Source organism: Ipomoea triloba, chromosome 14 (assembly GCF_003576645.1).
Source record: "Ipomoea triloba cultivar NCNSP0323 chromosome 14, ASM357664v1".
Taxonomy (NCBI): Eukaryota; Viridiplantae; Streptophyta; class Magnoliopsida; order Solanales; family Convolvulaceae; genus Ipomoea; species Ipomoea triloba.
The window spans coordinates 21,382,144-21,398,044 of NC_044929.1; the positions used below are offsets into that span (position 1 = coordinate 21,382,144).

General features: G+C 34.1%; 2 protein-coding genes and 1 long non-coding RNA gene across 4 annotated transcripts; 2 read left to right on the forward strand and 1 right to left on the reverse strand.

The window, feature by feature from the left end:
* Positions 1–1,906: 1,906 nt before the first annotated feature.
* On the forward strand, positions 1,907–7,320 carry LOC116004776. Its single transcript, XR_004094849.1, has 3 exons — positions 1,907–4,748; positions 6,859–6,966; positions 7,080–7,320. It is a non-coding gene; the product is annotated as an uncharacterized LOC116004776 (long non-coding RNA).
* Positions 7,321–7,990: 670 nt separating this feature from the next.
* LOC116004101 (LOB domain-containing protein 12-like) lies at positions 7,991–9,631 on the forward strand. The gene is made up of 2 exons (XM_031244034.1): positions 7,991–8,519; positions 9,326–9,631. Exons 1-2 carry the CDS (start codon positions 8,346–8,348, stop codon positions 9,629–9,631), a joined length of 480 nt encoding a protein of 159 aa, XP_031099894.1. The 5' UTR covers positions 7,991–8,345.
* Positions 9,632–10,390: 759 nt separating this feature from the next.
* On the reverse strand, positions 10,391–13,223 carry LOC116004775 (CBS domain-containing protein CBSX3, mitochondrial-like). 2 transcript variants are annotated; one of them, XM_031244940.1, is made up of 6 exons: positions 13,070–13,223; positions 11,840–12,102; positions 11,516–11,597; positions 11,154–11,227; positions 10,950–11,010; positions 10,391–10,825 (listed from the first exon to the last, which is right to left on the reverse strand). In XM_031244940.1, exons 2-6 carry the CDS (start codon positions 12,095–12,097, stop codon positions 10,683–10,685), a joined length of 618 nt encoding a protein of 205 aa, XP_031100800.1. In that variant the 5' UTR covers positions 12,098–12,102; positions 13,070–13,223; the 3' UTR covers positions 10,391–10,682. The 2 variants fall into 2 exon arrangements, with proteins under 2 accessions (XP_031100800.1, XP_031100801.1); XM_031244941.1 differs by having other exon boundaries at positions 11,840–12,120; positions 13,070–13,190.
* Positions 13,224–15,901: the final 2,678 nt, after the last annotated feature.

Here is a 15,901-nt window from a genome sequence, read left to right on the forward strand (position 1 = left end):
TCCATTTTAAACTTATAAATTAAGTCGGGATCAATGGTAGACGGATCGATGTGTATCAGATTACTAATAAACGTCAAAAATCCAAAAAAGAGTGATTCACAATTTTTTTTCTCTTCTATCAATAACTACGAGAGTTTATATATCATTTTCCATCATAAATAACTTAAAAATATTAATAACTACGAGAGTCTATATATCATTTTTCATCATAAATTACATAAAATATTACTACGTAATTCCTAATAAGGTTTTCGGAACATTTCAAAATGTGTCTGATGTATAGTACACACTACGGATACCACCACTAGTGTGAGTTGTCTCCATCACTTCCAATTTCCAAAAGACTGGCAGTTGTAACAGCACAAAGTAGAAGAGTATTCAAAGCTGGGGCAGCCAGCAGGTTACTGCTTAAGCTAAAAGAGCAATGGTCACACAAAAGCAAAGACACCTCAAACAAAACCATTCTCTTTTAACACAAAAGCTCCACCTCCCCCCTGGAAAAAAGGGTAATGGTGGGGTGATGAGAGAGAGAGGTGTGATTGAGAGTATAAAATTTAATGCAATAATCAATTAATATTAATTCAGTGGGGACAGTATTGACTCTTTATAGTTCAATAAGTGAGAAAATAATTATAATCATATACTATATTGTTTTTTTTTTTTTTAATGAGTGAGAGGGACTTAAGGTCCCAGAAGCTAGTTGTGCCTACAAGTGGCGTGACTTGAAGCATCACGTGGAGGAGGGGAGTCAAGCCATTCGGAGGATCTTCAAGAATGGTAGTACCCCATGGAGTGGTTTGACCCATATTAGCGAGGAAGGCTGCACATTGGTTGCCTTTCCGAATAATGTGGACAACTTCAATGATTTGGAACTGATTCAATAGTATATTACATTGTAATAGAGTCAGTAGTACTAAAAAAAAAAAAGTCATGGTGAAACCGGAAACTCTGGTTATAAAAAAATAATAAAAAATAAAAATAAAAAGGGGTTTGGGTGAGGGGGTGTGGGTAGGGTTGAGTGGAGTGGGTGAGAAAAGCTTTGATCACAAGTGTATAAATACACACATTCTCTGATTGTCTTGAAGCATTCAAATTCAGATAGACCTAAAACCTATTTTCTTCATGTTCTTGTTTCTCCCATCTTCCATATAACCAGAGATCTTTCTTTCATCATCATATCTGTGTATATCACTATATATATCTGTATGTATATATTATATATGCACATACATCGCTTTCTTGTTGCCTCTGATTCTCATGGAGACAGCGACACTACTCACCTCCCTCCAAAATTCACCATCCTTGATCCCTGCACTCCTCTTTCCCTTTTTCTCTTTCTTTATTCCACACTTTTTTCATTTCTATATTCTCCTGTGTTGTAAATCCTCAACAATTTCAAAAAGTTTTCTTTTTCTCTTCACTGTACTTGCATGATTGGGTTAGGGTTTCAAAAGGTTGAACAGCTGCATCTGTCTGCAGGGCTGTATAACCTGTAAGCTTGATCTTGTTTTTTCCCCATCTGATCTTGTTGAAACTGTTGGCAAGCAGATCTTTTTTATGGGTTTAATGCTATATATAATCCCACAATTATCATTTTAACTGTACTATAGTTTTAGTTTGGATCTGTTTATGTTTTCCTGGAAATTGTTTGACCTGGATGTAGCTTAGCTTGACCTTTTTCTGCAGGATTTAGGGTTAGGGTTCATGCAAGCATTATATTATATTTCTGATTGTTTTGGAATAAAAAAAATAAAAAATAAAGGCACTTTCACAGTACTGACCTCAATTAATGATAATCGTACCCTTTGTTCATCCTCACTTCTTCTTCTTCTTCCTTTTTTATTTTTATTTTATTTTTTTTTATTATTTTTTATTTTTTTATTAATTTGATTTAACTTACATTAGTAGGATCAAATATCTGTATTCTTGGATCTTGCTATATGCTGATGTCTTAAAAACCTAGTATATATAGAAATTCTGGGATGTGTTTGTTGATGTAGAAATCCCTAGTTCTATATGTTTTGGATGATAATCATTTTTCCAGGCAATGTGGAGCAACTTGCTCTAAAAGATGCTGTTTTAGCTATTTCTTTTTCTTTTTCTCAGAAAAAAATTAAAAAAAAAATCAACTGTTATAGTATTATTTATTGTGGAAAGTTGTAAACTGCAGGAGTGCAGGGTATAATACAAATTCTGACAGTGAATTTGATTCGTTGCAGATGTCTTATGTTTCCAGCATGATTTAGTATGTGTTGTCTATGTGTTTCGATGGATTTGTATTTGGGATTAGATTCATAGTGCTTAGGAGCAATATAATGGAGGAAATGGTTGGAGAGAGCTTTCTTCAGTCCACTCATGGGTCGGGGAAGGGTTTGAATTAGCTGCCGACTCATTCATTCAAACACAGTAGATTGAAGTTAGTACGTTACTGTGAATGTGTGAATGATGCGGGAGATAAGTTTCATCCTTCCCTCGTCTGTGCTTGGACTGAAGGGAGCTCCCTCTTGCCGTAATCGTTACTTATATGTGTATGATTTTGTTGTTTCTGGCGATTGTGCTTTGTGTATTTTCTGATCTTAAGCTTTGGGTTTTGTCTCTTATGATTCGATATTATGACATATATAAATGCAAGTAATTATAATTGATTTAGTCAGTGGATTTTGGGGACTATGGTTGAGAAGCGATTGGGGTTCATGGTAATAAGATCTTCAATTTGTGTTCCTTTAATGGCTCTTTGCTTTTCGTTTTTCCCTAGTAGTATTTAGCATGCTGTTGAGATGAACTGAATACGAACTTTGCGTTATTAGTAGGAATGATATCCCGGTCCCTTGCATTTCATACATTATTAGCCAAGTGTCGAAGAAACTAAACTCATTTGAATCATATTCTTGCCTGTAAAGTGTTTCTATATGTGATTTTGTGATTAGAGAGATGTGGTTTCTTTCCTATTTAATGTTTCTTGTTTTCGATTTCTTCGTATGTTGTTTGTTGTGCTCGGCAATGGGATAAGACCTAATGAAAAGCTGATTATTGGCTTCTGTTTCTTGGTAGTCTGATGTTATTGCAGAGTAAATTGATCGGTTTAGGCTCTCGAGAGCTTCCATTTCTGAAGTGGAACTCAGAGATCGGTCACTGGTAATTACTTTGACTTTGCTCTGAAACTAAAATCGATCTATTGATAGATTTGTGTAGTTTGCTTCCTGGGAGAGTTGTGATTTGTGAACCGGTATGTTTTCAACATCACAACGTTATTGTGTTGATCTTTGTGGCACTACTTTTCCTGCGTTGCTTCACTGTTTCAGTCGAACCAAACCCCGACTTTTGCTTTGTTTTTCTTGCTATTGTTCTCAATAACTTCTCGTGTTTAGTTTCTTCACCTCAGAGGTCGTTTGGGGTTTTCTCAAAAATTTAATTTTTGATAAAGTAATTCTGAGTTTTTTTTTATATCTTTATTGCTAGTAACAATTTGTTTGGAGAAGTATACACATGGGATGTGGTTTGGATTTACTCATTTACTTCTCCTGATTTCGAAGTACCGTATTCTCAATTTACTAAATTTTCAGAAAAAAAATTGAACTTTCTTCTAAGTACCAAAGGCTTGATCAAACTAAAACCTATCTATCTTTGATATGATGTTAGGTTATTTGGTTGGAAACCTCTTTTTCATATGATGTATAGGGCATTATAAGACTTGCTAGTTGATTAATCTAATCGATTCAACTCCATGTTAGGAGGGATTTATAGTTTACTCAAATCATTTTTACATAAAATATCAAGCAAGTCTTTGCGATTGTCTCATGTGAAATGTGTAATACTTTTAAACTATTAAAAGTATTACACATCTCACGATTTTATGCGAAATTTATTTTGAAATAGAGTTTTACTACATGCATTTTCAAATACCCATCAATTTTACTCACTATGTGGCGGGTTCTATTAAGTTATATTTTCATGTGGATCTCAATAAAGTGTATACATCAAGATAATAAATTGTAACCGAGTCATTAGTACTAAAAAAAATTATATATATCAAAATTTTGTGTGTAATAATAAAAGTTGAGAGTATAAATTGGGAGTAAATATAAATTTTTTAAAAATATCTAGCATATCTTTAATCTATATACATGGCATTGGTACTTGTAGCTAAGAAAATACTTATTTATTGAAGTTTATTGAAATTTGTGAACATTTTTCAGAGAAAATGTGTTCATGTGGTGTTTCAAGTACAATGCGGATGCTATTGTGTCTATTACTATATTCCACCAACTTTGATACTCTCCACCATCCAATTTTTATTATCCAACTTGATTGCACACACCAACCAAGTTGTACTAAGCTTTTTAAATGTCAAAATTAAAAAAAAAAAAAAACTCTTAAATACACCCGACGAAACATATGTTTTTAAACATTTGTGTTTGGTGCTTAATCTAGAAAGAATGCGTAGTTTTGGTGTGTGGTTGTATTGTAAGGTGTTATTAATCTTTTGTGTTTTATGTATTGTAATTAATTAGTTATGGTTGGTCATTATACTCACTGTTTCATTTTATGTGTGAAGTAACGAAGTTTTACCTATGACTTAATCAACACGATTTTTGTCATTCAATGTAGTATCTGTTCATAGTTACTTTCTCAACCAAATGATGCACAAAGAGTCAATATCGTCTATACTGAAGATCGAACCCACCCTCTCCGATGTGAGAATGCAAACGAATGTTTCTAGACCACAAGGGTCTTTGGCGTCATTCTAGGTCAGTTAATCTGTCATTTACACATTATATACTTGAGAAGTGTTTGCACACAAAAATAAAATATAGAATTCGTGAAGTGAGAATATATGAAGTTGTAAAAGTAGAAGTGTTTTATTTTATGGATTAATAATAAAGAGTGCCGTCAATCAGACTAATGAGCGGCTTTCATGGCCTCGGTGTGTGTTGTTTAAGGTGCATAAACACATCTTTTAACGATGCAATTGATGTACCAAATATTATTATATGTTTGTATTTGTACTTGTGTTGCCTGTTTAATGTACTTCAGACTTCAAGATTCTTGTTTTGTTTTAATCTAATATTAAAACCACTTCATTGTGAATATCAATGAACCAAAGTACACCTATTTCCTCTATACCCTCTTCTTAAATATTCCCCCTTTCCGATTCATTTTAAGTATCTAGTTCACGTTTACGAGATTTTATTCAAATTATTTATAATTTAACTTGGTATTTGTATATTTAAAAATTTAAAAATTATATTAAAATATTATTAAATGTAAAATGTCCAATTTTGAAACTATTTTAAAATGTTTTTTAAAAATCAAATAAGAAAGAGTTGAATTCATTAATAAACAATAAACATATAACAGATAAAATAAGATTGATGAAATATTTATTCTTGTATGTTTAAAAAAAAAATTAACTTAAATTCAGTTGTGACTTTTTGTTACAATATTTTTGTTGTCTAAAACTATAAAAAATTAACTTAACTATTTTTGTTACAATATTTTTGTTGAATTATAAAAAAGCTATAAATTTTGTTTCGTAAAATATGGAGATTATAACACCCTCTTGATTGAGATTATCGAACAAGGTCTTTTTAATGTGTTTTACCTCTCGTGTCGTTTTGGATTATTACACAATAATTGGATTACTCTATGCACTTCACTGCAAACATGAATGAGAAAAAAACACAGGGTGATGGAATGTGTAGATTGGGTCTCTTGTGTGCGCACGAAGACTAGGGTCTGACTAATGTGGTAATTGTGCAACTCGCGATTACTATGTAGTAACTCTAGGAGCGGGGTCTTGTGAGCTCAGAATTAGTCCGCTAATACTGAGATAACATAAGTATTTTTTTTTTAAATAACATAAGTAGATTTAATAATCTAATACTCCGTAATTGTTTAAGTTTGATCAATTTTGAATTTGATCAATGAAGTACATGTACAATAATATAATTGTGACATCAATGCTGAAATTAACCCTAAATTATAATAAAAGCTGAAATTTAAAAATATAGCTCTTTTTTTTTTATTGTAAAGAAAAGACATGTGCAAGGAAGTATATGTATATTAGTATTATTTTGTATGTTGGCATGGATTTATGTTTTCTTAATCACTTGAGTCTGCAAAATGTCTCATGATATTATTATTATTATTATTATTTCTTTCTTGTCTGATATGTTGTTAAGGGTTTCCAGATCTTCAGTACTTAGCCATGTACTTTTGTATATTTTTTTTCCAAGCATGCATCTTCAAGCTATATATTATATAAAAGTCAATGATAGCAAAGTTCTAATAAGAATTTTAAACCGATGTATTTGTGTAATATGTTGTAAATTGTAATAATAGTAAGAATTTGGATAGTTTACCAACACCTTCTCGGTGGTTTGTGAACTGTTGTACATGCGTAAAATTTACAGTGTATACTCTTGGATAATAATTGAAATGTGAACTGTTGTACATGCGTAAAATTTACAGTGTATACTCTTGGATAATAATTGAAAGTAACTCTTGTAACAAAAAAATAAATAACTAAAATAAAAGAATTTGAGAGTTGCATTGTAATTTGAGGTTCCACAAGTGCGGACGCAATGAAGCCAAACTGAATCACCATTAATGAAGTTTGTCAAGTTGATAAGTTTAAGCTTAACATGAAGTTCTTCTCAAAAAAAAAAAAAAAAGAAAGAAAAAGAAGGTTAATATGATTTCTAAAATAGTTGAATCGAATCCATTCCTACCTGATAAAAGAGATCAGAATTGTTATTTGAGCATAGACACACTGTCGAATCTGGTATATTTCTCTCCTCTTTTTTTTTTTCTTGCCTTTAATTTGTACTTGATTTATTCATCTCGTTTTTTCAATAGAATATATAGAAAGCATGATCGATGTTGGGAGAGGATTGTTTAGGAGGAGACTTGGAAGATCGACCTCAACACCTTACCATCAAAATGTAGCGTCGAGTCAAGTATAAAGTAATTAATAAAGTTGTTCTTTTGTATCTAGCTACCGCATATAATTTTTTAGCTAGTGTTAAACGTTTGATTCAGACAAATTAATAATATGATATTTGTTTTTTCTTGTGCAGAGTATGGAGTTTTAATTTATTCTTTGTGATTGGTGAAATCGTTGCCCAATTGATCTCTCAATATTCTGAAAATAAGCCAAGTACAGCAACAACTAACAGCTACTCTGATCTTCTTGGTTGTTTTCCCCTTTGTATTTTGTTTTTGTGAAGGAGATTGTTGTTCTGTTATTAGTTTGTGCATGAAAACGACATTTGGCTCCAGCCAACATATCTATCGCCCATGTATAGTGACAAGAAGATACAACAACCGACTCTGAACATGTAACCTAAACCACACCGAAAGCGATAGCGATACTTGGGTAGAGCTTCTCTGGTAGTTTCTCTACGTCTTAATCTAGTAAGTAGTAACCCCTCACCCTACTTAAAAAAAAAAAAAAACAGACCCTAACTCTACTACAAAAAGTAGCTCATGAGTGGAGGTTTGATCGAATTTAAGTACAACTCCACAATCTTTTGTGGAGCCGATGTGAGATTGTATCAGATAGCCTCAAAACCCGGCTCAATAGAATTGTGGAGGGATAAATCATGATAATTTATCTGATTAATAAATACTAGACTTTAACTTATTGCGCTAAAAAAAAATCCATCTCATTTTCTAGATAGATGGACTACACAAGTATATCTTACATATGAATATATGATATACTCAATAGAGGTAAATTATATTATGGATCATGATTTACTTTGTATTGTAGATTCTAGTACAAAAATAACTTTTACATTCTATACCTTCAGAAATTGAAGATAGATACATTAATGTAAGTATAGTTAATGTTTATTTGTTGATGTGACATTATTTAGAAAGTCAAACAAAGAAACCATTTTATATTCATTCAATAATATCCGTGATTTAGCTAATCTCATCAAAATCAACTCGAAATCTTACTACTACAGCATCTTGTTTGCTTGTAGGCCATATCATTCCCTGATGGAAATTGGAAGCAAACATATACAGTTACTAGGAGGCCGTTCAATCTCTGGGGCCTTCCATTTTGTTCAAACCAAATTAATTGTGAAAACGACAGAGAAAAGAGATACCAAATCCCACCAATAGGATCACAAATCCCAGCTATTGGGTTGTCTTCAACTTGCCCAAGATTTTTTTATTTTTAGATATTTCTACTGATTAAGTGTAGGAGTCTCTGGACTCTTTGTTCACCTGGCTAGCTAGCTAGCTTGCTGAAGTGTACAGAACAGAAACTTGTGAGTATATATAACTTCAGGTATTGTTAGTTTCTGCATTAATTATCTTGCATAACAAATTAAATGATGAGTTCTTCTAGTAACAAGAACAGCATGCCATGCGCTGCATGCAAGCTTTTACGTCGACGGTGCACCAAATATTGCATTTTCTTGCCCTACTTTCCCCCCACTCACCCGGAGAGGTTTGCTGCTGTTCATCAGATCTTTGGTGCCAGCAACATCACCAAGATGTTGCAGGTAACTCTTCTGATCTTTTGCTAGAAATGGGGAAGTTTTTTGGTTAATATGGCTGGAATTTAGGGTGTGCACGAGGTAAGTGACCTTAGCCGGCAAATGATCACAATAAGGTAAATCACCTTAAGTTGTTTATAGCTGACCGGCTCAAACCAAGAAGTCTAGTAGACCAGGTGAGCTTATTAGCTCAAACCAAGAAAGCTAATTAGTCGCTACCACTGGGAGTTGGAATTAGAACCTTGTTGTTATCAAAATCAACAGCCTTGGCTAGGGTTGCCCCTTTTATTACTTATATTAATTAGTTTAGCTATAACTGTTAAATCCCCTTCCTATGTAATAAATAATCTTTGTATTTATGGCTAGAATTTAGGTGTGCTCGAGGTAAACTCCACCTTATGGCCTTAGCCTACAAAGGACCACAATAAGGTAAATCACCTTAAGTTGTCTATAGCTAATCGGCTCAAATCAAGAAGGCTAGTAGACCAGGTGAGCTTATTAGCTCAAACTAAGAAAGCTAATAAGCCGCTACCACTGGGAGTTGAAGTTAGAACTAACCTGGCCTTGTTATCAAAATCAATAGCCTTTGCTAGGGTTGTCCCCACTTATTACTTATATTAGTTTAGCTATAACTGCTAAATCCCCTTCCTATAATAAATACTCTGATCTTTGTACTGAAAAAGACTTCACATTCTATAAATACTTAGTACACTTGAGCTCCTGATAACTCCCACACTCTAAGTGATAGTCTCTAGCTTTACTTACAAGTTTTAATTCGCGTTCTTATTATCTATTTTCGTTTATATAAACAGGAAGTGCCTGTTGACAGTAGAGCAGATGCAGTGATGAGCATGGTGTATGAAGCCACAGCAAGGCTGAGGGACCCTATCTATGGCTGCGTCGGCCTCATTTCTGTCCTGCAAAAGAACGTTTTCGAGTTGCAATCCAAGCTAAACGAATCAGTTGCAGAGACAATGGCCCTCAAAACCCAGCTCTCCAGTGTCCTCTCAGCAAGCCTCCTCTATGATCCTGCACTTCCAGACACCATGCTTCTAACATCTGACCTATCAAACTCATCACTAGCCACTGAGTTCCTCAATCCCGAGCCTTACATCTAGAGGTGGCCATCTCCCGGGCCTGAGCCATTTGCCGGGAACTCTTTGCCTTAGAGGACTGAGACCGGCCCTCTACAAGGCGGTCCTGGGAAATCCCGGCCTGGCCCTTCGAGTCAATTCAGGATTGGTTTGGTCCTGAACCAACCCGTGGTCATGTGTACTTGTGCTTATAAATGAGTTTCAACTAGGATATTAGATGAGTTTTTCCACTTCTGGTACCACGACTATTCAACTATTTTCACATTTGGTTTCTGACTATTAATTTTTTTACATTTGGTTAAGTCTTGCTAGTTGCTATATTTGGTCATCCGGCCTAATTTTTTTTTATCATCGGTGACCAAATTTGTATCTCTATATTATTGAACACGAGTGCACAATAGTAAAGTGACTTATCTTGAAGAACAAAGTTGTCATTTTCTGTGACATTTTCCAACTAAAGAATTGGTCACCGGTGACAAGAACTTAGGCCGAATGATCAAATGTGACAAAGTTTTAAAAGTCGTCGGACTAAATGTGAAAAAATTAATAGTCAGGGACCAAATATGTACATTATCCAATAATCGTGAGACCAGATGCAGAAAAAATCGATATTAGATGAACTTCAACTCGAGTACTATAGTAGAATTACCAGTCAATGTTATATAGTCAGTGTAATGGTCTAAGAGCTTATTACATATAAAACCACTTGACAAACATGAGGGGTGATCATTAAGGCATACTCAGCTGTATCTAAGTTAATAACACTGTGCTAATGTATTCAAATTCGCGGTTTAAATGAAACTTAAAAGCACAGGTAATGGCAACAGGGGAAAATAAGTAGTTCAGTGCAGATTATTGGTTTCAACAAGGGGAAATAGATAGTTCAGACTGTAATATAGTGCGGTTTATAAGTTTCAAGTTTGATAGGCTGCAATGCTGCATGCATCTGCAAGCCATCATCGTTCTGGAAAAGACGACGAAAGCTATTTACAAAGAGCCAGGTTTCTCAACCTGGAGGGCTCGGAGAATTTATCTCATGGTTTATTAAGTAATAGGGGGTTATTGTCGTTATCACCTAGTAACCTCCTTGTATGTATGCATTCAGTCGGTCCAGCTCGACCCTGTGCTCAGTCACCACAGCACGAACAACGTCCCCAATGGACACCATCCCCACCATTCCCGAGTCATCAATGACTGGGATGTGCCTAATACGGTTATCTGCTCGAGCAACAAGACACCAGTGCCATCAGCATAAGCTAGCGTGGTAAGTGGTAACAACCGGATATATGGTGTAATAAGGGGGTAAAGAGAAGGAGGAGAAATTCGAAAACGCAAATTCTACCTGTCATCAGCTGCATCGCTTTCAGAACTTTGGTTTGAGGTGCAACCGTAATGAGCTTGTTCTACAAAAAAGTGTTTTAAGGAAAATGGGTTATGCATTACTCCACTTTTGCTGTCGAACAGCACCATATAGCACGGGGAGAATACGATTGACTACACAACTTCAATTTTGATTGGAAAAGAACAGCATATCGAGTGTACATACCTCTTCAGTCATAATGTCCCCAACCTTGGTTGATTTCGAAGATCGTCCCTGTACTATGATTTTCCTGAGGTAATCTGGCATAAGAATTAAGATATAATCAGAATGAAGCTGCACAACTTTTCTAAATTTGGGGCAACCCCAGCTAGGTTTGTTAGCCGTTGACTTGGTAACCACAATATTACAGGTTAGACTCCCAGCTGGATCGGCCTATTGGCCTTCTTAGTTTAAATCAGTCAGCTGCTGGTTTACCAAAACAAACTCTTCTAAATTCTAACTGCCGCATTGTCAATTTCAAGCAGCATTCGAGACGCAGTTCATGTCTCTCATAAGATTTGTACAGCATGGATTATCTATCTTTTCACCTCTTTCAGTGATAATCCCGGCAATTGACTTCTGCTCCCCGGGTTTAACCACCACCAAGGCTCCTACGTTGTGGTGAGTCATCTGCAAATGGGAAATTTACCAGATTTTCATATTAAACTCGACTTACATTTAGCCAAACAAGTGTACATCTTACATACATGTAGGTTGCAATTAAATTTGTTTCACGAAATTTCAAGTCAACTGAAAACACGAATGTGGCTATTACTACGCATCAGCAAATTCTTGATTGTTTTGCTTCTACCATAAACAATCAAGGAAGAGAGTGATTAATGGCATTACAAATAAAGCGGCAAAATGCTCACCGACTTCACAGCATCATAAACGCTGTCATCTGTAGTGCACCACAGCCACGACCCGTCTGCTCCTTCGCCCTTGGATTTCAGAACATCAGAGATCGTGGTGCTCTCGAAGCCATGCTCTTCAATACGAGCAGCTGATGTCGACTCACGACAGGCAAACATGAGCGGCCGCATTGCTGGATTGCCCAAGCGGACATGTCTCAAGACCGCAGCCTTGAGCACATTCCCCTGAGAAAAGAGTGCTTGAAATCCTCTCTGCATCTTAGCTACAAGCAAACAAGATTCTGCATTTAAATTTGGAAAATCATGATTTCACTATAAGGCATTCTTGCCCTACAAATGATAGATATAAAGCCACAGCATTTTGACTAAGCTCTATAAATCGAGAAAATAAAACGAAACATTTTCTTAACTCTCCTATTTCCATTCACATATTCACCCAATTGCGAGGGCAAAATCTCCAATGAGACCATCTCATGGATCATAATCGTGAGACAAGTCAAGTTTTCATAAGTATTATAGTTTTTGTAATAAGTAAGTCTTCAATTCATAAATAGTATTATCCCGAATTAGTATTACACTTTTTTTCATAACTAACCCTTCAACCCCTAAATATTACCATTTTCATAACAATCAATTTATCTTTCATTAATTTTACATTTTTCATTATAAGTATTACTCCGTACATTTTTATTTAAAGATACGTGAAACGGTTTCACCCAACTGTGAGACATCAACACTGTAAAAAACCCAGATTAACACTGATTTGGAAAATAAAAATTTAAAATAAAGTTGGAAGTTGTAATGGTGGAAATCTTCATAGACTTATAAAGCCCTGGAAATTGTCATAGAGAAGACAGTTCAACCATTGGTAGGATTAGAACTTTTTTGCCCAATTTATCAAAAAGGCTACTAGTATTAGAACTTTATTTTCTAGCTTCAAAGGATCCTAATAAATAGAAATAAATAATCTAAAAGTATAAACTATGCTATCTAGTGATCTAGTATGAGCAAGTACAGGCAAATTTTTGCAAAGAAAAAAAAATCTAATCTTCATCTGACAAAACTTTTATCTTCAAAGTAAAATCTGCCAGCCACTGACTGCTTAAGTTTCAGCTTATCCACTAAGAAGATGCATAAACATTCAAGATTTACAAGACCATTGAATCTTAATCACAATCAGGAAACAAAGAAGATTGGGGAATCAGAGAAGCATCAGCGGAAGAAGCTTACCTGATGAGTGATCTTCTTTGCTTTCTTGGCTTAGGTTCAAGCACAGAAAAAGGGGGAAAATGAAGCTCAGAAAAACAGGCTTTTTAATTAAGAATGGGTTTGCAAGAATTCTATGGTCCCTGGAATTTATTTATCTGTTGGCTGCAAATGGATTGATAGTTATAAATCTAGTACAGGGACACTTGTAAAGATGTATTGGGTACACTATCACTCACTTTTGTCAGCATCCACGAGGGGATCATGACCCTCTACCCATGCAATGGTCATGTGAAAGCTCCTCTGATGCTGTGAGGGGTCGGTTGTCCTGTAGTATAAAACAATACATCAATAAATAAATATTTTTTTTATAATACATGATTCTTAATTTCATCTCTTGAGGTGTTTGGTAAATAGCTCTTAGCTATTAGCTGATAGTGATAGTTGATTGAGTTAAAGAGTTTGACTAGTTGATAATATTAATTGATTGTAGAAAATTATTTGATAAATTAGCTGATAGCTTATTACCTACAAAATTACTTTCTCAAAAAATTAATCGGAAAAATTACATACCCTTCTTGGTCACAATGATGCACATCCCATCACCTCTCTTAATGTTTAAGCAATTTAAAATTTAAATAGCTTCTAGGCAACTATTTTTTATGAGTAATTCCCCCACACCCCTACTCACCAAAAAGATAATAATAAAAAAAATAAAAATTTAACTTACTATTTGTTTACTCATATGAAAAAGAACCAATCATATAACAACTTAAAGTGAGATCATTGGGTATGATATTTATTTTAATATTATTATAATCATAATACCAATGTGTATGGTATACATAGAAAAAAACAATTGTTAGTAGTAACATATAACACATATACAATATTATAGTTAGAGAATAATGTAATGTGATAAAGGGCGCAATGTTAACTCATTTAAGTTTAGCCTGTCAATCGAAATTGAATGGAGAAGTAATCCAAGTAATTGAGTCAATACTTGAGCAAGAATAATGACACGTAAAAAACTGATGTGGGCATCAATTTAAGAATAATACTAGCGGTGGTACGCGCGTTGCGCGTAATGCAAGGCCCAAAGGAGATTTATATATATAATTTTAACACAAAATATATGTTCAAACTTTTTCCATTAAAAAAAAACATAACATTTTAATATTGACATTATGAGCATAATAGAGTAATAGATCATGATGAAATTATAAGAGAAGATTTATATGTTTCAATTTTTCTCCTTAATTACTTGCGGCCTTTACTACCTTTGCACCTGACATTGCCATATATTAGAGTTTTCCGTTGTGATTATGGTGTCGATCTCAGCCTGGACTAAAGTGTCGGTGGTGGAAATACGAACGATCTCAGCCTGGACTAAAGTGTCGGTGGTGGAAATACGAACCTAACCGTACTTAGTATATTTAGAGTTTGCCGTTGTGATTATGCCGTCGTACTTAGTATATTTAGAGTTTGCCGTTGTGATTATGCCGTCGAACTGACCTAAGACTTAAGTACCGATGATAGAACTACGAAATTAAGTCCGGACTTAGTACATTTTTATATGTTATTACAATTTTCTAAGTATGACTTAGTACATTTTTATATGTTATTACAATTTTCTAAGTATAAGGCTTTACATTTTTATATGTTATTACAATTTTCTAAGTATAAGGCTTATCATTTTTATATGTTATTACAATTTTCTAAGTATAAGGCTTATAACCTATACAATTTACAATTTCACATTACACAAAAATTTTATAAATTCTAAAAAATTTTGCTCTTGCATTTCTGTTTTCGCATGCTGCACGTCAGCCACCTATCCACCACTTTGTTTTTGCTTTTCTGGTGTTTGGTTGTTCCAAATTCATACTATCCATAACACTTTCCTTGCATAGTTTCATTTTCATTTTCCAATGCTTTCACATTTAGCATGCTGCTTGCTATTTCTCTTTGTTTTTGGTTGAAGACATTTTATGTTAACAAATACAAAGTAAAATTGTACAATTTTATCAAATCCAAAATATAATTAAAATACAACTGTAAATTAATAAGTGTATTTGTATAGATAAGACTTCAATTACATATTGTGGTTCACTTTCTTATATCAACATTAACAAAGAGTAAAAAGTGACAATAAGCATACAGTTACTCATCATGAATACATCAAAAGAACATAAAAAGTAATCCCAACATAGATCCATATAAGTTTAACATTAAATGTTTATTTGAACATATGTAGTACGTATGTTTAAACTGACTATCTATATTTATAGTTTTAGGATAGGAATATGGATATATAACAATTACGGAGTAAATTATAGTATTAGTACTGATCGAATCGAAGATTCCTTTCCATCAGGGTTTCAGTCTTTGTCTCCTAAAAACTCGTTTAGACGATCATGCCATTTGATCCTTTTTTATTTTTTTTTTTGTTCTTTGTCTCCTTCAAAACATTGGGTTGCAGATCAGTACTTAAATGTATTCTCATATATACTGCAAATAGCCACATGTAATTTCAGCCCAATCTAAATAATTATATTGATAGACCACCACCAGCAGCCCATATCAAAACCACCTAAGCCCAATAGCTATTCTAATAAACAACCCAATCCTTCAACGAAATAAATCCTAATTCTTTCATTGAATCTGAACTGCCAAGCAAAATAACAGAACAGATGTGAAGTAAAAAAAAAAAAAAAACAGATTTGAAAATCAAGAGCACTTTGTATTATTGTATAATTCCATCACAACATCCACCATATTCAATAGAGAAATGTCATTGTTTGGGTCTTGTTTTTTGTTTTATTCTTCTTGTTTTTGTTTGGGGGGGGGGGGGGG